A 23656-nucleotide genomic window follows, 5' to 3' on the forward strand; every position below is an offset into this window, starting at 1 on the left:
CTGTTTTTAATGTTGGTTAAGCAAAAGTTTAAAGGCTTTTATTTTTAATTTCAAATTTAGAAATTAAATCTTTCAACTAAATTTCAACAATTATTTGTAAGCAAAATGTTTTGTTTCAATTAATAAATTTGAGATACATTTGAAATATCTTTAAGATTTAAACATATATAAAATTTTAACTATTTATAGATTTTTAACAAAAGAGCGTCTGAACTTATTTTATTATTAAACAACAATTATATATTAACATTTATTCCGAAATGCATAGAAGTTCCTCAGTTTTTATCAGAATAATGATAAGGTATTGAATTTAATAGTGCAGGGTCAAATCCTTACAATACCTGTTTTAATCTAACATTCAAATTAGATATTTGCAATCATCTTAAACCATTTTCTATACAATCCAAATGCTTTTTATGAAGTATTGAAAATTAATTTTTGCTTTTGCATGTTTCACATTTTTTTTTCTTTTTTTTTAATAAAAAAACTTTTGTAACTTTATACTGCACGATGAAAAACTGGCGAAATTACCAAATGATAATTACATTTCTGGTGTATAAAACCATAATTCTGGAGCAAAAGATTAAAATATACGGTATTTAAACCATTCATTTGGTAATTTTCCATTCATATAATAACAATTTACGAGAAATTCTTGTTTTCAAAACTATAGTTCTCATTACCACACATTTAGAAAAAGTACAAAACTGAAAAGTAAATTTAACTGAATAAATAGTTTTTATACCATACTTTAAAGCATCATGACAAAATGGCCAAATTTTACTCCTTTTTCTAAAATTTATCATGTATAAAACCACATTTTAGCGTTAATTTGACAAGAATCATTAATAAAGAGCGCCGACAAAAAAAATTACTGAGCTTTTTGGTGTTCTCATAGAACCAGAAGCACGGTAAATTTTTCCACATTCTGGCAGTTTTAACCTCACTTTTTTCGCAGTGCATTTAAATGCTTTTCATAAATTGTTAGAAATTAAATTTTGCTGTTTTATGTTTAATATTTTTTTATTCAAAAAATTCTATGGATTAAATACTTGCATTCATATATAATATTCTAATATATTCATAACTTTCCTAGATATTTATGAGCAGAAATTTAGGATTTTTTTATGAAAAGATGAATGCATACATTTGGAATTACCTTTTTAGCGCTTATAACATTAAATACAGTTCCATACAACAAAACTCGAGAAATACAGACATTTCTCAGTCAGTTCTATTATAGCTTTTACTTTAACTCTTAAAGAATTTGATTTATTCCCTTCATTAGATTACTAGATTTTTATTAGAGATTTATTATTAGATTACTTAATTTATTATTAGAACTTATTTTATTCCTTTGTCCAATCAAATTAGGTAGTACGCATCGAGTCAAATTAAGTAGTACGTATCTAACTAAGTAGTACGTATCGAGATTTTTGATGCAATACGAATCCAACTGTCGGAACAAGATTTAAATCTGTTTTATACATAGGAAAAGTTAGGAATCACCTGTTTAGGCATCGTTGGAACTACTTTTTAATATTTTTATTTAATTAATGTTTTTTGAAACTATGATTTATTTACTAACATTTTTTATAATCTAATATAACTTATGATAAACCTAAATTGAACCTAATTCAACGCTTAGAGCTAAAAGTTCGTAAAAAGCCGGGACTAACGTTCAGAGGGTTAAGTAATGCTATATTTTTATTTTACCACGTTTATATTAACTTGTCTTCGTGTATTTCTGTTCGGATGGAATTTTGTAATCGATTTTAAACTAACTTCCCGACTAGCTACAGACTTCAAATTTGGCACATAGTTCAGAATTGGATGACAATACATGAAAATGAAGAGAAAGAAGGCATAAAAAGTAAAAAAAAATTAAAATGAAGACAAATTAGTATTTTTGAGATTATCTTTTGTTGTCAATTCGATTATTTCAAATTATAATACACTATATACTGTAAAACAGTGTCACATGTCAGTTAAAAAGTTTCGTATACATTGAGTGAAAAAATTGAGATTTTGGAAGTGAGTACAAAAAAAAAATTCAAAATAAAAAATAATATTTTTAAAAACCACGTTTTTGTAGTGGAGAATAATAATTTTAAAAAAAAATTGGAAAACGAAAAACGTGGGGCGCATGAAATACATAACAGTACATATACACATACATATACACATTTTCTTACTCACACACATGCACGACCACATACACATACACATGCATATGCACAAACATATTCCACATACAATTACAGATATACATACACATATTCTCATGAGCACACATACATACACTAATATAGCATTACTGTTATGTATTTCATGCGCCCCATGTTTTTCGTTATTCAAATTTTTATTTTTTAATTATTATTCTCCACTACAAGAACGTGGTTTCTAAAAATACCATTTTTCATTTTTAATTTTTATGATACTAAAGAATCCCCGTTTCGCAACAATAAATATGGGTTTTCTACATCACAATAAAATTGTTTTTCATTTTTTTTAGTCTTCATGATACTAATTTATACTGAACTGATACTAGATGTACTGATAATATGAATAAATATGGATTGTGTACAGAAAACTTTTAAAAATAATTAAATTTCAAGCATTTTTTTACGTATATTTTATTTTAATGTCTTATATGAATTTAAACAGAATTTTAAAAAAAGAATAGAATGCCAATCAAATAAATAAAAAATTGTGAGTTAAAAAGGAAACAATATATCAAAATAAATTTAGTCGCAACAATTCGCAATTTTTTCTAAGTCTATGGGCATCGTGATTTTGCCATATTATGGTTCACTGTTTTGTCAACATTTGCGATTTTTTTCATTGTCGGTGTGTATGATTTTCTAGTAGTCACGAATTTGTTCGCCGCAGTTTGGTGATTTTGGCAATTCTGATCAAATAGTTGACAAAGTTAAATTTTTTCGTCATTTTGTCTGATATAGATATTACTGTAGACATCGCAATTTTGCCATGTAATTATATAATACTTAGTTAACTTGGTGAAATTGATTTTTTTTCCCTCATTTTATTTTAGCATTAACATTTTGCCCTGTTTTGTCCAAATTCCGAACTATATTATTTAAAGTCATTTCCATTATTTAAAGTCAAATTTCATAAATAAAAGGCAACAAACCTGAATCATTCTTTTCGCTTTATAATTACATAATATTATTAAATTATTTATAATTAATTGAAGTAGATATATTAAATTACGTATTCCGTCATTGCATATTTTATTATCGTTTATTGCATTCAATTTTCAGTAGTTTCAAATGATAACATAATTTTAACTTTCTATTATTCAATTTTTTTTCTTCTTATCTTTCGTTCGATTTCTACACTCTATCCGAAAAATTGCTTAACAAAAAAAGAATTTTTTTTAGAAAATTATTCGATGATTCATAACTCTAGAAATGTATTTATTCAGAATATTTATTGTAGATTTATAATTTTCTTTTGGATATATCTCTTTATTTCTTCAATTAAATTTATGCTTCATTTCATTAGTAATTCCCTAACGTAGCTGAAAAGCAATTACGAAAACATTTCCGGTTTCTTTCGCTTCGTTTATTTTATTCTTCAAATTATTTGCGTTCTTCAGAAATGGAATGAAAATGTTAATAGTGACGTAGTGTTTTCAAATCAAATACGAACTTCATTTTTAATTCATAACAGTTAAGGAAAAAAAACGTGCTGGTTTATGCAAATCTAACGGAAAAACCATTAATTGAAATTTATTTTTTAAAAATAATTACTTAATCCCACAGTTTATTGCGCTTTAAGCTGTATTACTTAATTAAATATATATTTAGATAAAATTAAAGTATTATTCCGATGTGGTAGTTTTTTTTAAAAATTATTTCTATTTTGTAACGTTAAGTCTTCGATTTCTGATAACTAAAATATTTTACGAATCTTCAAATGGTTTTAAAAGTAAAAACATTCTTTTTACATGTTGTTTTAAAGTATTTTAAACATGATCCAATAAATTATTTATGATCAATGCTTTTAATTTTTTTATTGAACATTTAAATGTGTTTACACATTTTCTGCAAAAATGTCTTGCTTTCTGGATATTTTAATAAAATTGCATTAAGACGCTTCTCTTTTAAAAGTTAGTTGAAGATTCTAAACATAATTTATTTTATTTTAAAAGTTGTATCATAATATTTCTATATATCATAAAAGTAAATTGTCTAACACCGTTTTTAATTGTCTTATCAGTTTTGATTGCTGTCGCTATACTCTCAGGAAGGAGATAGAAAACTTAAGTAAGTTGAAAATTCTCAACATAATTTCGATTATTTCAAAGCATGTATCAGAATATTTCTATGCATTATAAAAGTTGATAGTCTAAATCCATTGTGTTATCGATTTTGATTGTTGTCGATACAATCTCAGAGGATAGAAGGAATTTTAAGTTGAAAAATCTCAACATAATTCTGGTTATTTGAAAAAATGTGTCTAAAACCGTTATCTTGTCGATTTTTATTGCTGTCGCTACATTCTCAGGGGATAGAAAATTTTAAGTAAGTTGAAAATTCTCAACATAATTCTGATTGTTTCAAAAAATATATCAGAATATTTCTAAGTAGCATAAATGTCAATTGTCTAAAACCATAGTTTTATTGCTTATGTTTGTTGTCGCTGCATTCTGGCAAAATAAAAATCTTACGTTATAAACTATTCATTAACAAATAATCTAAATATTTTTAGCTACCATCAGCATAAAGTTGATAAAGTTATAATGGTTTTAACCAATAATATTTATTTATCTTAACATTATTATTCTCTATTATTATATTTTTAGTTTCGATTAATGTACAAAATTAAATACCTAAAACTAAAATCATTGTTTCTTTATACACATTAATTTATCGTAACATATTATCTACTACTGAACAATGTAAAATAAATATATTTAGTAACCGTTTTACAATAATTAAACTAAAATACACTTTTTATTGATTTGAATTTACTTTTTAATCAGTTATATTACTTTTGTGTTTAACTTTCAGTAAAACTATAAGCATAAGCAATTAACAAATGCCATTAAAATCCACATAATACAGAGGAAAATTAGAACTTAACTTTTCACACGATTTCTTAATAATCATTTAGCGAATAAAAACTTAACAAGTGTTTCTAGCAACCAATGTTTTAGTTTTTTGTAAAATTGCAATGACAAGTGGACAAAATGATTAAATTTGAATTTTATCCAAATAGAATCTGGAACTCTATTTGTGAAATTGAATCTATATTACAACAACAATTTTGAAACTTCTAATTGAACAACATTTTTCTATGTAATAATCTGTAATATTTCTAATTATATTTAATTTATGTAATATTGTGTTGAATTTTATAACTATATCATCAAAATAGATAATTTGACTGATATAATAAACAAAAATGATTGCGGAGTAGTCGTAGTTTGGTAAGCAAAGTGAACATATACTGTAGTAAAAGCAGTAAGCAACTACGTAGAGCGAGGGGAAAAAAAGAAGGAAAAAAAACATGACACTCTGAATAACTTTTGATCTAATAATCGGATTTTCGCAAACATGGTATCTATCTTATTGGCTCAAAGGGTTGACTTTAAAGATGCTAATTAATTAGTGTTAACTATTAAGAAACGAAATCAATTACGTAAATATATAATTGTTTTCTCTGAATAAACAATGTCTGTTTCGACGGATTTGGATTTTTGACTGTTCGCAGTCTATGGTCGTAATAGTTTACACGGAGTGATACCAAATGTTTGTGTCTCTCATGCTAATTTCACTTTATGCGTATTTCGCCATATCTCCTAAACTTTTTCAATGAATAGAATAAAATTTGCGCAATGAATAGAATAATTTTTTTTCCTAAGATGTAAGAATTGTAAAAAAATATTTTTATTAATTAACTATCATCTTTATTGCTTTTTTAAAAAAGAACAAGAAATTTTAAATTATTCATGAAAAATAAATTCTGGTAAAATTACCATACTATATGGTAATGACAAAAAAAATAATGCCAGTAAAAATTCTGTTAAAATTAATAATAATTTTGGTAATAAAAACCTACATTTTCATATTATAAAACATTTATTCGGCAGATTTCCTGTTCATATGGTAACGGTTATCCGGAAATTCTGGTTTTCAAAATTATAGTTCTTATTACCACACATTTACTAAAAAATACAAAACTGAAAAGTAATTTTAACCGTAACAGTATAAATGGTTTTGATTATATATATGCTCTAAGGCAGGGGTGTCAAACTCGCGGCCCGCGGGCAGCATGCGGCCCGAGATGAACATTTTTGCGGCCCAGTCAATATATCCAACGCAAAGTGAAAATAGAATAGAAATGTGAATTAGGAAGGTATAAAATTATAATATACTTTATTTATAAACTATACGGATCATTTTAAATTGTACGCGCGAAAATGTAAAATTCTAATTGACTTGCGGCATCTGCTATTCCACGGATACTGCATCTTATCAAAAATATGCAGAAAAAATTTCAAATCTTAGAACAGAATTTGAAACAAGATTTAAAGATTTTAATTCTTTGGAAGACAAATTTTGTTTGTCTTCTTCGATTTTCTCAATAAATATAGACTCAGTACCCAGTAATATGCAAATGGAAGTGATTGAGATTCAGTGCGAATCAAATTTGAAGACAAAATTCATTGAAGTGGGTGTGCCTGAATTTTACAAATATTTAACCGGCAAGGTTTGAAAATACTCGAAAATTCGCGTATGAAATTATTTCCATGTTTGGAAGTACTTATCCGTGAGAGCAATTTTTTTTCTGTTATGAATGAAAATAAATCTCCTGCCCGAAACCATATTAATAGCTCTCGTTGGGTCAATTTTGAAAGTAGTCTCGGTCAATAAAATTTCTCCCGAAATAGAAAAGATAGGAGCAGAGAAGAGATGTCAAACAATAATTTTACTTTATATATGCTTAGTACAATGTACTATTCAAAATAAAAATATTTGTTTCTGTAAACACTGATTTTTTTCTTAACCTTTTTTTTTGAGGCCCACCTAAAGTTAAGCATTGCTTATTTGGCCCAAGTTTGCTTTTGAGTTTGACACCCCTGCTCTAAGGTATCAGGATAAAATTGTCAAATTTTTAAACGTTTACCAAGTTCCTAAACCATATTTTATTGTTTATTTTATCAAAATCATTAAAGAGCATCGGTGAGAAATTACCAAGCTTTTTGATGTTCCCATAGACGCAGGTACTCTGTAATTTTTACTGTATTCTAGTAGTTGTGACCATACTTCTTTCTAGGTGTAAGGTATACAAGATTTTACATTATTTTTATGTATGCATTTTAAATGGCAAAATACATAATATAGGCGAAATCGATTGGATAGTGTCTGAGTTACAAAATAATTTTTTTTTAAAAAACACTTTCCATCTTTCGTTTCTCAAGAACTATTATCATTACTCAAAAATTTGACGATTATCGTTTAATTTTTTTTCCTCATTTAAAATTACAAAGTTTAAAAATGGTGCCAAACTTTGTATAAATTAGACCTTATGAATTGATTTAAATTGAACCATATTTACACTTAAGTTAAACCATACTTCTGTTAATCCAAGTTCAAAAAGAATACTTATATGAGTAATATAGTTCAACTTAGAGCCTTATGTCAAAGTATTATGATTGAAGGTATCGATATGCTAGTTCGATGTTGCATCTATTTTGCAAGTATTAGGATTCATTTTGGGCAGGTATTAAAATAACATAGAAACAACTTAATAATCACAAAATAACAATTTCGAAAGCCAAACGGCCGTTACGTTTCTATTAATACCATCATCACGTCTGTTTGACAATTAAGAATATCTTTCCTTTTAAGTGCTTTAAATTTGTTTTGTTAAAACATTTTTCTAAATTTAAAATATTTAGAAGACGTTTAACTTTTCAGGCTTAAATTATTAAATCTGACTATGAACTGTTATTTTCTAAAATTATTAGCCATGATATCCTAAAATTCTTAACTAGATTTATGAGCTTTGATTTCAATCCAAATAAAAATAAATAAAAAATTTAATAAATGTTTAAAAAAAAAAGTGAAGTAATTCGCACTATATTAATTAATATTAACTAACCTTTTTTTAAGTATTGCCTTCTCCTTTCTGTATTATAAATCTTTGCTAATTCTTTCCGATTTAATCTTGATTTTCTGACAGCAATTAAGAAAGTTTCCTGACACCAATGAATAAAAAATTAACTAAAAACCTAAATTAAGACTTTTTATCATTTTCTCCCTCGCTAGTAATTTATTTTAAAGAATAAAAAATAGTTGAAATTTCTCTCTTTTCAGTATTTCTTCACTTTTTTTCTGCGTAGAAAAAAACGCAGTAAAAAAATATGAGTATAAAGTCCAAGTTATTGAATAAAATAGTTCTCAGAATTTTTTTTTTTTCTTTAATTTGTAAAACGCTTTTATGAAAGTAAAAATAATTAAAATGACAGAATATTTTAACATTGAAGCATGCGACACGTTATGCAAGTGAATGTATTTATAAAGAATCTATCTAATAAAAATCTACAATAGATTTTAACATTGTTGGTTTCAGTATTAAATAAAATATTTTAATCATAAAAATAAATAAACAAATTTTTAAGAATTACTAGCAGGCTTTACCCGGCTTTAGTAAAAAAAAAGAATTTTATTGTATGATCTGCATGAACATTGTGAAAATAATATTTTGTAATCAGTTTTACCTCTATATTAGTGCTTAATACATAGCATATAGGAAGTCAACTTAGTATCGGCTTAACTTGGTATGCAATTATCAAAAATACTTACCATTGCCGCTAATAAGTTTATTATTATTTTTGAAAAACTTGTATCATTGTTCAAAAAGTATTGGGTTTTTCTCTGCAGCCTTATGACAATTTAACTTGGACTCGCACTTCGTACAAAAATTTTATGCTTGTTTCGATTCTCTTTCTTTCCGTTGACTTTACATTATTAGATTAATCAAATATTATTTTGATATTTATCTTACAAAAACAAAGGTTAACTATATAGTGTTTTACCTTAGACTACAGAGACCTTGAACTAGTAAAAATATTTGCACCACTCATTGCAATAAGATTAAATTTAGTGTCTGTTTGTTGTTGATACTCCACAACAGGCCCGATCTGCTACGTCGGTGACAATTTTAGGTTTACCAGGCATGTGGTGGAAGCCTCTCCCTCTCTCTCTCTTTTTTTTAGTCTGAGTAATTTTTTTTATATCTTATTTATTTGAATGGAAAGCAAAACTATAGTAGATGCGAACCAAAATGTGTGTGCTTTTTTTATTATAGATATGTTCCAAGATAAATATATTTTATAGATAAAATATAGCTATTATAGATAATATTTTTTAAGAAAAATATTTTACTTAGACCTCACAAAATCAGAAAAAATTTATGCTTGTTGTACCATGGACAGGCTCACCATTGTATTTTTATCTGATCCAAGGTATGTATGTATCATCAGTAGCATGGATAGAGGGGGTGTAGGGGACATCTGTGATCGGACGCAGTCTTTGAGGAGGAAATTTCATGATTCATAATTGTAAATGAATACCATAATAAAATGTATGTCCATTTATTTCGATGCCATTTCCCATATCAGAAGAATGTGTGTGCATGTTATTAGAAATCAAACAGCAAAATTTAAACTAGAAAAAATACAGTTTAAAAGAAATATTTTAATTAATAAAAATATATTAGAATTATATGTATTCAATGATGTGCATAAATATGCATACTAAATGAAAAATAAACTTTAAATAAATTAAATTCGCTGATTATGAGTTGAACTAATTGATTTCATTTCAAATATGTATATAGATCTAGAAAGACCTAATAATGTGTAATAGATTTCAATAATAACTGGTAATGTGCCTTACGTTATTAGCTGTAATTTTTTTAAACAATGAAATAAGCACCATGAGATCCGAAGCAAAAACATATGTTAATTTATTTAATTATATTCTTCAAATAGATATTTTTTAAAAAAGTATATTTTATCACTAGATCAGAAGAAATAATTTTTTATCTATTATCACTTTCTATAATGCCCACAAAAAAATCAAGTGTAAGAAATGCAAAAAAAATGCCCTAAATAGACTAAAAATAAACTTACATCTGACTTCCCTCGTCAAATAAAATTTATAATACAATTAGTTGGTTTCTTATTCCCCCTCTAAAAAATACAGATAGCGTTAACTTATACATACATATATATTTCTTTAGAGTACTAGAGGGCAGCACTAGATAATTTTCGTGCAAATAACAAATTAGCAGTAACCTTTAAGAAAAATATGGGATTACTTCCAGTAAAATACCAATATGAAAGATTCGTAATAATTTTTAAAACATCAGTTGTAATTTATTTCACTATTGATACATTTCATAAAAATACATAATAAATTTAAGAAAATTTCATTAAGAAGTCGCTTTGCTATTAAAAAAAAAAAAGAAACTTTCTTAACATCTTTTTTTCCTAAAAACATAATGTAATATTTTTATTAAGATTTCATTTAGTATTTTATGTAACAAAATGTCAGCACTAGTCATTATACCAATATACTAGTATAATACCAATTTACCAGTTAATGCCTAGTATATAGTTGCAATTTGCTCCATCTGTTCTAATTTATTTCACTATTGATACATTTCATAAAAATGCTTAATAAATTTAAGAAAATTTCATTAAGAAGTCGCTTCGCTATTAAAAAAAAGAAACTTTCTTAACATCTTTGTTGCTAATTTATTGTTGTTTCTTAAAAACATAATATAATATTTTTATTAAAAGATTTCATTTAGTATTTTACATATCAAAATGTTAGCTTAATTAAAGAAAGTTCATTATTAATTCGCTTCTCCATACCTGCCAACTTTTAATCCTTTCCATTATGATTTCTCTCAGTGGTATTAAAAAGGAATTAAAATTTCAATTTTAAGAAAAAAAATACGTTGTTTTTGAAAAGGCTTAACCTGACAACTGTGATAATAACGCATATGCTTAATTTTTTTAGGAATATTGGTGCTCAAAATCATTTAAAAATTAAGTTTATGAAAGAAAAATTAGTATATATTTACTATCACTTTAAATATGAAAATAAAATTTTACGAGGTATACTTCTTTAATAAAAAAATGGAAACATTTTAATGTTTTCTGTTGTTTCTTTAAAATATAATATGATCTTATTATTAAAAAGTTTAATACAAACACTTGATGGAGTTCGAATAATATTTCATATATCAAAATATTAATATAGGTGGCAGCACTAGTTATGAAACCAATTTCATATGTAAGTTTTTAATGCTCTTTACTTTAAAGTATGTTTGATCTTACTTAAAATTCTTCCAGAAAATATCCTTGTAGTACATATGTTGTACTGTTTCCATGATTTCTAAACAAATTATAGTTCGAGCTAAAATGATCCAGTAACCTTTATCGTTGAAAGCATTAATTTGGTTCAAAAGCAATAGTTTTCAATAAATGACTGTCACTTAAAGACGAAAACGATTTTTTTATTACATTTACAGTATAATACTTATTTTGGCACAAATAACTGTTTTATTTGTTTGAAAGGTTCCTTTAAATATATAAATTCGATGCTGTATTGAATTTTGTACTATACAAATTAGTGTTTTATATGTAAATTTTTATTGGATTAAATGTGGCGCCGTGGCTTAGTTGGTTAAAGCGCCTGTCTAGTAAACAGGAGATCACGAGTTCGAATCTCGTCGGTGCCTATGTGAAGACCTTTTTTTTCTAGCGTTATTTAAAATGAATGAATTAAATCTTTTTTCAAAAAAAATAACTGAATTTAATAATTTATCCCATTACACGTATTGACATATTAATTTTAATTATTTTTACTCCTATGGTAAAACAATAAAGTGATTTTTTTTTCAAAAAGAAAAGAACTGAGTTTTAGATCTCGCTATTTAAGTCTTTCTATTGAGTATTCCACTTAAATTGAATTGAAGATTAAAAATATATGATTCAATTTTATTCGATTTAAATTATATGAGTCAATAAAAAGTTCGATTCAATTTTAACAAAGTAAAAAGAAATATTTCAAACACACAAAAAACGTTAACATTTTTATAAATTATATTTCCTTGATGCTCTTATGAAATATTTGAATGGTGGCCTGCTCTACATTTTTAAAGCTGAATCATGTGATTCAATTTTTATTAATACAAATTATATGACTTTTGTCAATATAAATGAATTGCAATGAATGCCATAAACTCCATATCATGTGGAGAGAGAAATGTGACAGCGGCTGAAGACAGTATTCGATTCGAAACAAGGACTCTGAGATCGAAGGATGCTCTAACAACCTTGGAGATAAGTATATACCCCCAACCTTAATGCTTTAATTTGAGGGTATTGAGCTAGGTACCTGCCTTGCGGTACTTGTCTCTTCATCTAAAAATATTTGCCAAATGCAATGGAAGTATGCGATCGAGCGATAAAAGCAAACAGTACAGTAATATGAAAGATATGTACAAAAAAAAAGGATCCGAATAATAATTGATAAAATACAAGTACCAATACGAGAAGTCCGAATAGCATAAAATCTGTAGTATGTACATAATCGAAAAATAGTATTTACATATTTACAACGGAGTGAATATTTACAATATCGAAAAATTAGTATATGCATATTTACTGACAGAGCGAAAAATAAATGATATCGATCGTTATCGAAGAAGAGAGAAAAATATTGGGATAGACTGCATTACTCCTCTGCCTCGCCTCCCCCATAATTGGCTTCGCAGGTTCACAGAAGAGTAATTTCATTTAGTAGGAATCGGTAACTTGAATGATAACAAAAATAAAAGAGTTGTACTATTTATACTCTATAACAAAAAAATCGACGCACCAAGAAGGAGTTGTCCGATTGAAACGAAAATTGGTGGATTGGAAGACAATGCACAGAATAGTAAATAATTAAAATTTCAGAACAATTGAATAATTTATTGCAGAGTTACAGTAACAAGTTCAATAAGGTGTTGACCCGCCTCTAGCCTGGATACAAGCTGCCACACGGCGTGGCATAGACCGATAAAGCTCCCGGATGGTCTCTTGCGGTATTTCCTGCGAAATTCGATCCAATTGTCGAACGGGGTCATCAACATTCCGTGCCAGATGCAATCGCCTTCCCATCATATCCCAGACATGCTCAATGGGAGAGAGATCTGGTGATCTGGCAGGCCAAGGAAGAGTTTGACAAGCTTGCAGACAGTTCATAGCAACACGTGCCGTATGTGTCCTGCTGAAAAACCAGCCCAGGGCGCTGCAAAAGGAACGGTAGCAAAACAGGTCTTAGGATTTCGTCGACGTACCGCTGTGCAGTAAGTGTACCTCTAATGACGACCAAAGGGGACCGAATGTCAAAGGAAATGGCACCCCCAGACCATAATGCCTTGTTGAGGGCCGGTGTGGCGTACAATAGTGAAGGCAGGATCCCCCCTCTGCCCCGTGCGTCTCCAAACACGTCTTCGATGATCGTCAGGACACAGTTGGAAGCGGGATTCATTGCTGAAGACTATACGTCCCCAGTCGGCATCATTCCAGCCATATCTGTTCAAAACATTCATGCATACGAAATTTCAAAGCAATCGGATGATTGCTTCTTGGTGCGTCATTTTTTTTTTGTTATAGAGTGTTGTTTGAAAGTATTTCGAAAGAGTGCCACCTTGGTGGTAGGGCTATGATTATCATTGTCTACAATTAGTTCAATTTTGAAGATGTTATTGAAGTTAGCGGCTTTGCAGTTTAATGGTTCTTTATAAAATTTGGTTTTTCTTTCCTCTAAAAAATCTGTGATTGGTTTAATTTTTAGAACTCTTCTAAGGCCTTCATTTTCCTTACAAATCAGGGGGCACCGGTCATCTTCTTTAAGCAAATCCCCTTCAAGGATGAAGGAAGAATTATTTAGTGACGCAGCACTCTCCCCGTTCAATGAACGAGAAGTCAGACTCTTTGTTAGACGAGAATGTTTCACGAGACTGAGAGGTGAAATCGCATTTTAGTGCTGTACGAACCTTGACGGTGCGTACCGAAGCAATTTGTTTGTCGAATCAAGGCGAACCACTGAACGCGACGAAGTTGTATGGTGATGCGATCTGTCGAGAAAGGAGATAATCGCGTTACGTGTACGCGTGACCATGCAAGGCTGCCACTGAGGTAAGACTCCAAAAATAGTCGCCTTAGTTGCCTCAGATATGTGAAAAAGTCTCCAAAATAGTTGACCGAGACATAAAATAATTTCCCTTAAATATCAATACTATCTTACAATATTTATACTTAATCTAAAATAAATATCTACTTAATATACCGGGTGATCAGAAAGGCACTTCTTAAAACCGTTTAATTTTTAAACTATTTTCAATAAAACGATGCGGTTTGCACAGAAATGTTCAAAAACCAGGAGGATTTTCCAAATAATGAAAAAATTTATATTTGTATTAGATTTATTTTTGACTAAACGATGGTGTTGCAGTTGAGCTGCAATTGATGGCGTTGCGTTGCTTATAAAATTATATTACAATTTATTTTAAACAATAAAAATGCATTAAAGCTATTAAATGTGTTTCCCATCATTAAGAAAAGCAACCGTCAGACGATGGAAGACACACTGCACACCTTTAAATAGCATTTCAGAGGGTATGGTATACCTAAAACATGGTGGCGTTTAACCTCTTTCAACTGGGTTAAAGACGTTGCCCGATTTCAGCATACTTGTGACTTTAAATAGACCCACAACCGACTGTCACAAGGTGTAACATCTAGAGACCTTGGGGGCCATTCGTGTGAAAAAGGACAGGGTTGTCTCCGAATGTCGACCTCGGAAGTGTCTTGACAGGACATGCGGAGGTGCTCCCTCCTACATAAATATTACTGAATGAAGTGTTTGCTTTTTTGGAAATAAAGGATGATTATATTTTTATTAGCGTTTCATATCACCTGTGACATGAACTATTAGAAATGTGTCACCGTCGAAGAAAAAAGGACCAGTGATAAATGATGCGGTAAATCTGCACCAAACTGTCACCTTTATGTCATGAAGCGGTTTTTCGACGATACTGTGTGGAATTTTGCTTGCCCATATGCTACAATCGTGTGTGTTAACACTTCCACTTAGTGTAAAGTGGGCCTCGTCTGTCCACAAAACATTTAAAAACCAAACTGAATTGGCGATCGAAATGGGCTACAGGCGGCGTAGAGCAGAACTCTTTTCCTATGGCAACACTTCACATGCACATGCTTTCCCCATTAGCGTGTGGAAAGTCATAGAGGAAGGAAGTACGTTAGTTTCTCTTTTGATTTTCATGTAGATTAAAATATTTTAACTTGAAAAACTATATGGAACTGAGAACTACATTAAACATAGTTCTAAACAAAAGTATCATGGTTATTTTAAAAAATATTTTTGTTAAATAAAAAGGAAAAATATTAAAAAAAGGGAAAATATCGTAGTACATTCCTATACAACTGAAAGGAGGAGGAGAGGGACGGGAGAAGGGCTAAAGGCATGAAACCGGTCTCTCCCCAGATGGCGTATTCGAGTGTTGCGATCGCGAATCATCCTCCATTTGCAAAAGAACACATTTAGAAAAATATTGGAATTTTGTTAAAGCAGTTGGTTGAAGTTCTTACACGGATTGCATTTTATACGGGTACCTTTAGCTTCCATAACAAATTCCAGTTAGTCATGTAATAGCACGAGCATTGCATTCACCGTATGGTCCCGCAGTGAACTGATCGTAAAGACACGGTTCCTAGTCAATCACTGCATAGGAACCGAGGGTGCGTGGTATCGGTTCTCGTTGAACTGTTCTACCGTAAAGTGCTCGACTTCACCCGCAAGTCGTAGGTCTACCAAAGTAGGGGAGTCGTCCCTTCTGCAGAAAATCAAAATTGCGATGGCATGTCTTCGGATCATCCACAGAGACGTTTCCCAGACCGTCGTCAAAAGCCCATTGTGCAGCTGTAGTTGTGACGTAAATGAAGTGAAGAAAATAAAGTCATGAGAACTCCCCCAGACACCCGTCTCGCTTCGTGGCGGGTTCTATGGCTACGAGGAAAGGTCACTTCGAATAGGAGTGTGGGGTGAATAGTTTTGTCTTAATCTTAGTCGTCGTGAGTAAACCAATCGACACCATCTTTCCTCCATTTCACAACTAATAGAAATGTGCTCTCGCTTGTTACCATAGAAGGAAACTGCTCCAGATTTTCAGTCTGGGGGAGTTCTCCTCAAAGCCGCACTATACCTACATTCCCCTTATGCTGAAGATATCGATCATCTGTCTGCATCTTGTTTCCCGATCATCAACAGACATTTAGGGCCTCCCATTTTTTTCCTACGATCTTTCCCAAATGAATTCGTTTTCTCGATTTTTTTTTAATCAGAGCCCTCAGTCCTGGCAGGGTCATTAGCTCTATCTTTTATTAACACCCGTACCTAGAATTTTTTTTCTTTTTAATGGCGGGCACTTGGAACTATTTTCCATTGGCCTCAGAAAGTGCCAGAACTGCTACCCTCTTCTCGTTAACCAGTGGGCACCTGTGGAGAAGCCACGGCGGTGGAGCAGCGTCTCCCACGTCACACAACCACAAATCCTTTTATAGGGCGGGTCACACTCACACACAAAGTATAAAGGACATAGAACGCAAAGAGAGAGAAAGAAACATCCATGCCCAGAGCGGGATTCGAACCCGCATCCACTGGCACCACAGTCAGGCACGCTAACCGCTCGGCCACCTAGAACTAAATTTGTGGATTCTTCATTTTTGTTGTTGTAGTTAATTTACGTCGCACTAGACCTGAGCTGCACAATGGGCTATTGGCGACTGTCTGGGAAACATCCCTGAGGATGATCCGAAGACATGCCATCACAATTTTAATCCTCTACAGAGGGGATGGTACCCCCACTTTGGCAGCCCGACGACCTGCGCGCGAAGTCGAGCACTTTACGGTAGAACAGTTTAACGAGGACCAATACCGCACACCCACGGTCCCTACGCAGTCTAATCCAAGTGGTCACCCACCCGCACACGGACTGCAGCCAGTGATGCTTGACTTCGGTGATCTGCTGGGAACCGTGTCTTAACGATCAGTCCACTGCGGGACTCTTCATTTTTGTAAAACAATTTTACTAAAGAAGATTTATCAGGCAAAGACAACGTGTCTTAACCCAAAAATTAAAGATAAAATTTTATTGAAATTCGTTTTTCAGTTTCTTGTATCTTCGAAAATCGCTAGCGTAGAGGCGTTTTTTAAAAGCAATATCCAAATTACAACGTTAGAGCAAAGATAATGCGCAATGAATTCATCTGCTTTAACTTACACGTGATAAAATTGTATATTACATTAAACACATTGAATAGCTATAGTGTTATAATACTTTTATTGTTTAAAATAAATTGTAATTCTGGATGGTTGATCGTGTAAAACTAAGGACAGATGGCGATAGGGGTGAAAAAGTGTGCCATCCAATATTATTATACTAACAATGTTTACAATATAACGCATTCCTTCTATTTAAGTCCCGCAGTGGACTGATCGTAAAGACACGCAGTAAAACACCGAAAGCAAGCATCACTAGGTGCGGTCAGTAAGACCACTTTGATCAGCCTGCGTAGGGAACGAGGTTGCGCGCTATCGGTCCTCGTTAAACTGTTCTACCGTAAAGTGCTCGACTTCACGCACAGGTCGTCAGGCTACCAAAGCAGAGGAGCCATCCCCTCTAAAGAGGATCGAAATTGCGATGACATGTCTTCGAATCATCCTCTGTGATGCTTCCCAAACCGTCATCAACAGCCCATTGTGCAGCTCTGGTGTGACGTAAATAAAGTACCTATCTTTCTATTTAAATTTCAACGATACAAACAACAAAATGAATTCGGAACACTTTGCAAGTATGCTATGATGCAACCCAAAAAATATCAAGCGTTGATATTTTACACAAATATAGCCAAATGAGGGTTGTTGTTGTTAATTTACGTCACTCTAGAGCTGCACAATGGGCTATTGGCGACGGTCTGGGAAACATCCCTAAGGATGATCCGAAGACAAGCCATCACAATTTTGATCCTCTGCAGAGGGGATGGCACCCCCGCTTCGGTAGTCCAACGACCTGCCCGCGAAGTCGAACACTTTACGGTAGAACAGTTTAACGAGGACCCATACCGCACACCCTCGGTCCCTACGCAGACTGATCCAAGTGTTCTCCCTTCAGCACACTGGCCAAATGAGGGATAACATTCCAAACCTTACACTTTATTTGTGTTGATATAAATTTTCTTAAATTTGTTTTAGGCTCACCAGTTAGAATTCGTAAATTCAGCAGACATCATTTAAATATAGTTAATAATTGTTATTTGCTCCTAAAACAATCCATTTTTTCCCCCAAGATAAACATTTTTCCTCAATATCCAACAGATTTTTTCTTACTTTTCTTCAATGAAGTGTTTGAAAACTGTTATGTACCCGAATGTGAAATTTGAATATTTTACTAACAAGAATTTTTATTATAGATATGGGCTGTTTACTTTTTTTTTAATTGTTAGATGATAATAAAATAAGTCAATGTTGACCATCATATTATGGATGGAAAAGGATAGAGTAATGATGCAATCTAACTCTTGTCAGTAAGGTGGATGAATAAGTAGTGAGGTGTTCAATAAAATCTTAATAAAGTATAAAAAATAAATAAATCTAAAATTCAGGAATCCTCAAAATAATGCCAATTCTGTAGCTTAATTCATTTTTAAAAATTTGTTTAGAGGTACAGGCATAGAATAATTGTTAGAATAGTAGAGCTCATGCTACAATGATAATCAGAGAAATGATCTCATGTCAAAAAGGTCCCGAGTTCGAATACCGGTCAGAGCATAAATGCTCTTTTCTTCTCTCTGTACAATCTGTCTTTCTTACTGCAGGAGCAATGTTGGCCCCAATATGATGCCCCTGAAAGATTAGTCAACTCAGCTGCTCTTTTGATACCAGAATGATGATAGCCAGTAGATATGAGTGTGAAAAAATAGCAGAGGTCATTTTCACAGAATAAAGTATGCATGGAATACATACACCGAATAAAGAATATATGGGCCCTGCATGAACAGTAAAATATGTAATTTAAATAAATATTACAATAAATAATATCTTTAAAAAATAGCTAGGAATGAAAGAAAAATAGCGATCTTTGGGTAAAAGTACGATAAAACTAAAAAGAAATTTAATATATTTTATCTTATTAATAACATTTCACATGTAGTCACTTAAATAACCAAGTTTTAAATACTATTATCATTATTTATTATTTCTAAAAACAATTCTTAAAATTTTGCTATTAAAAAGGGGTTAAGGACACTTTTATGAACTAAACATCCTAGGCATATTTAACTATATTTTCTTTCTTATGACGTTAAATTAATTTCTTTACATTTTATATTAATATGCAACTGTCAAAAACAAACTCCAAGAGGTTTGAAGATTATTTCCTATAATAGTTCATTGCTGCCGCTTATTTCAGTGGCATGAAACTTTCCTTTGTAATTGCATTGGTCAAATGCAAATAAAAACAATCTTATTTGTAACTAAATTAATACACTCATGAAAATATTGTTGTTGGTAATTATCCAGATATATATGAAGATCACATTATCATTTTCAACATTAACAGCAAGAGATGATCTATCATGGGAAGGAACATTATCCTGATGATAAAAAAAATATGGACATTTCCCAATTTATTATCCAGTTTAAATTATTAATTAAAATTTTTGCATTCATAGAAGTATATACGACAGAAACATAAAAATACATAAGTTTGACGCTAACTTTTTAATAAAACTTGATAAAATAAAGATTTTTGCAATAAAACAAAAAAAATTAAGTACTAAATATCAAGGAAATAAAACTAGAGTACATTTTGAGCCATATAAAGATGAGTTACAAGAAAAGAAGAAAACAAACAAAATAAAAAGAAAATGGTTCATTTTATTTACATACGTTTACGTCATAGGCTATATACAGTAAACATATGCTTCATTATTTTAATTACAGGATGGCACAATGAACGAAGCATTTACAAAAGGCACAAAAAATGCATTCATGCTCAAGAGATTGCAATAATAAAAATATCATTTTAAAAAGTAAAAATTGCTGTTACTTACAAATGCAATATAAAAAATGAATTTAAAATTTTTTTTTTTTATATTCCAAATGTTTTCTGACATTTTTTTAACAATAAAATGTTTTTATAAACATTCAATATTGTAACATTATTAACATAGAACATTACAACATTTTTTTTACACATTATTCGATGTTAAAGTGAAACATTTTACACTAAAACCTACCGTCAAAGGTTTTCAATAACAAATATAAAAATACATAATATTAATCAATATTTTAAGACATATACTGTTTTCTAATTTTTAAGCATTACTACATGAATAGTATGTCTAGTTTCCAATATTGCATATTAACTCAAATTTTGGCTATCAATATTCTTTTAACCCTCAATAACTAAACATTAATAGATAATTTTACACTTTAATATCCTGTTATATTGAAAAAATTTTAACGTCACGACACAAATTTCAGATTCATAAAATTTCTAAGAATAAATCGCATATTGCAATCTCTCTTGCTCTGAGAATAAAATTAACTGTTTTAATATTATAATATTCAATATATACATCAGTATTATACAGGCCATTTAGGTCTAGCAAAACCAATAAATAAGTCATGCTGGTAATTAACCTACACTTTCAGATCATCCCATCTGTTGTTTACAAAGTTAATTCATAGTTATGCTTTTTTTTTAAAAAAAATAATAACAGGGTAATTATAAGAAAAAAATGTAATTAAAATTAGCACATAACAAAAGAAATTTTAATATGGTATTATAAAATATTCCATGTAAATACTAATAGACTATACATTATAAAAACATATGTTTTAAATTGACTATTTTCTGTTTTAAATTATGCATTATATGGGATATTGCATATCAAAATATGCTATATCATCAATAAAGAAATTTTAAAAACATCTAAAAAAGCAAGTCATTTTAACAAGTGAAAAATTTATAGAATACACACATAAATTTTGAAGCTATAAAAAATGGAATCGATTGAACATAGTCTAGGTGATTTCCACAAATAACTGTAAAAGATGCTTCCTTGAACACATTTTAATGGTATAACACAATTTCAATTTGATATATATTTATCAGAATTTAATAATCAGCACAACAGTTTTTAATAGTAGTACGGTATAACCTCAAAAATCCAAACTGCTTCAGAGTTTTGAAGGTCAAAATGTTTTGGATTTTAGATGTTACTTAAGTCGAAAGAGATGTTAAAGTTACAAACCCAAAATTATATTTTAAAAAATTCGTTTTACACCATCATAAACTGAAATGGATTTAAGTTCATTTTTTAGCAATTACTTAACAAACTATCAGTTTTTAAAATTTTGATATTTTATAACGATACTTGAATCGTAAACTTTGAATTTGAGTAATTACTTTCCCCTCTACTCAAGGAGATTTCATCATAAATTTATGAGATCGGTTGAATTTTATTCAATGGTAATTTTGACACTTTTTTTTTCTTTTTAAATCCAGATGAGATTTAAGTAGTAGGATAATATAGGACAAGCACATTTGAGTAATCCCTTTTCTGGACAAGCTCAATTCACAATTTCCATGAAAATCCACATTTTAAGGAATTCTTGCAATGTATTGCCACATAATTTTTACACGACACACGAATGTTGGCATATTACCTCAATTTTAAAATTAATTCAGCTAGTTTTTTTCGCCTAACAAATTGAAAATAAATTTTCAGATTTTTGAGGTTATGCTGTATTTTGAATATAATAGGGATAAAATTCTCAAAAAAAGAAACACATAAAATATTTTTTACTGTAAATTAAATAGTGAACTAGATTAACTAAATTTCTTGTGCAACGCAAAACTGCAAAATTTTCAACTTTCATCACCATTTATTTATAATATGAAACAAAAATAAGGAACATAAAAATATATTTCACTGTTAAGTACATAAAATTCTCAACTCAATGAGGAAAAAAAAATTTGTGGAACACAAAATTTCAATATGTACAATTTTCAACACTATCTCTATATATTCTTCTTAACAATTTAGAAATTATTAAACTTTAAAGAGATGGTATATTTCAATATGAATGTTATATTTAATATTCTCATATTTTAATACATAATTTTTACTGTTAAAAAAATTAAAACTATAACTTTTAAAATTTTAATATCATGTAGTAGAGTTTAACGACTGTTTAAAATATGCATAGTTATTTTAATTATCTAGAAAAATATTCTTAGTCAAATACAATATAATAGTTTCATCAAAGTCAAAACAATTCAAAACTGAAAACATACATTTCGACCGTACTAACTGATCATTTTTAAGACAAATTAAAATATCTCACATTTTATCTTATACAACTTAACAATTAATGTTAAATCGAAAATTTACAATTAAGATTTAAATCACTGTAAAAAAAATTATCAAACATAAATTTTATTATAATTCAAATCATTATATAAATGTTATTTAAAATGAAAATAAGATTACTAATATAGCACTTCATACACACTCTTCCTTCTATAACTTTAAAATCGATGAGAAAATAGTTATCACTAAAAGATCTTAAAACTATGAGCAGTTATAGGAAAAGTCTAAAAACTTTTTCTTCTTCTAAAAAATAGGAAATTTCAGAAGAAAATGTAGAATTAGAGGGATGATTTTTGGATACTGCTTTTCATAACATTAAATGTTGAATAACAGTACAAAATTGACTTTTTGGTAATGAAGAACAAGAATCTTTTTCTTTTTGATCCATAAAAACAAGGTGCAATTGTATGTGATTGGTCCATTTTATACAACGTGAAATAATGTTTTACCTTGTTCACTATTGTGGAATAAACAATAAACTGTACATAATTCTTCAACTTGGATTTAAAAAAATGAAATAAGAGATCACTCATCATCGCTTCGAATGGCACAGCACAAAGCCATAGAGAATATCAGACCCAGAACCTGGATAAAATATTATATTATCAATTCGACATATTATTAAGTATTATTTTAGTTGACTACAATAATTCACAGATGTGATCATACATAAATGAGTTTCCCATAGACAATCACACATTGCATGAAGTTTTTAAACATTCGCATGCACATCTAGGGCAATCTGATGTAATGTGAATGGCCTCTTGTAATTATGACTATTTTTGACAGAGATGAATTGTGTGCACTGAATTGTCCTGCCATAGTATATAACTACAAACTGCTGAACAAAAATTTCAAAAATCACTTAATAAACATAAATAATTACATTACTTTTTTTTTAAAAAAAACCCTAATAAATACACTCAATCTTTAATTTTACTGAGAGTTAGAGCAGTAAAGTGTTAAATTAACTTGTCGAAATAAAAAGGTAAAGATAGAAACTTAAATTAAACAAAGTAAATTAAATATTTCAACTTTTTAGATAATTAATAAGATAAGGATTAAAAAATTGCAATAAAAGTCAGTGCTATTATT

The 23656-nt window shown here is 29.7% G+C and overlaps 1 protein-coding gene and 1 non-coding gene across 2 annotated transcripts in view; one reads left to right on the forward strand and one right to left on the reverse strand.

Annotated features, from left to right (window-relative positions):
- The first annotated feature begins 11716 nt into the window (after positions 1–11716).
- On the forward strand, positions 11717–11790 carry TRNAT-AGU (transfer RNA threonine (anticodon AGU)). Its single transcript has one exon. It is a non-coding gene; the product is annotated as a tRNA-Thr (tRNA).
- An 8247-nt stretch (positions 11791–20037) lies between these two features.
- Positions 20038–23656, reverse strand: part of LOC107450121 (CD9 antigen) — an 80995-nt gene continuing 77376 nt past the window's right edge. Inside the window, exon 7 of the mRNA XM_021147449.4 lies at positions 20038–23146. Coding sequence (XP_021003108.1) covers positions 23087–23146 — 60 coding nt within the window. The 3' untranslated portion in view covers positions 20038–23086. The remainder of the gene's footprint in view (positions 23147–23656) is intronic.

Source organism: Parasteatoda tepidariorum, chromosome 6 (genome assembly GCF_982258835.1).
Source record: "Parasteatoda tepidariorum strain Cologne lab strain chromosome 6, Ptep-v5.0, whole genome shotgun sequence".
Lineage (NCBI taxonomy): Eukaryota > Metazoa > Arthropoda > Arachnida > Araneae > Theridiidae > Parasteatoda > Parasteatoda tepidariorum.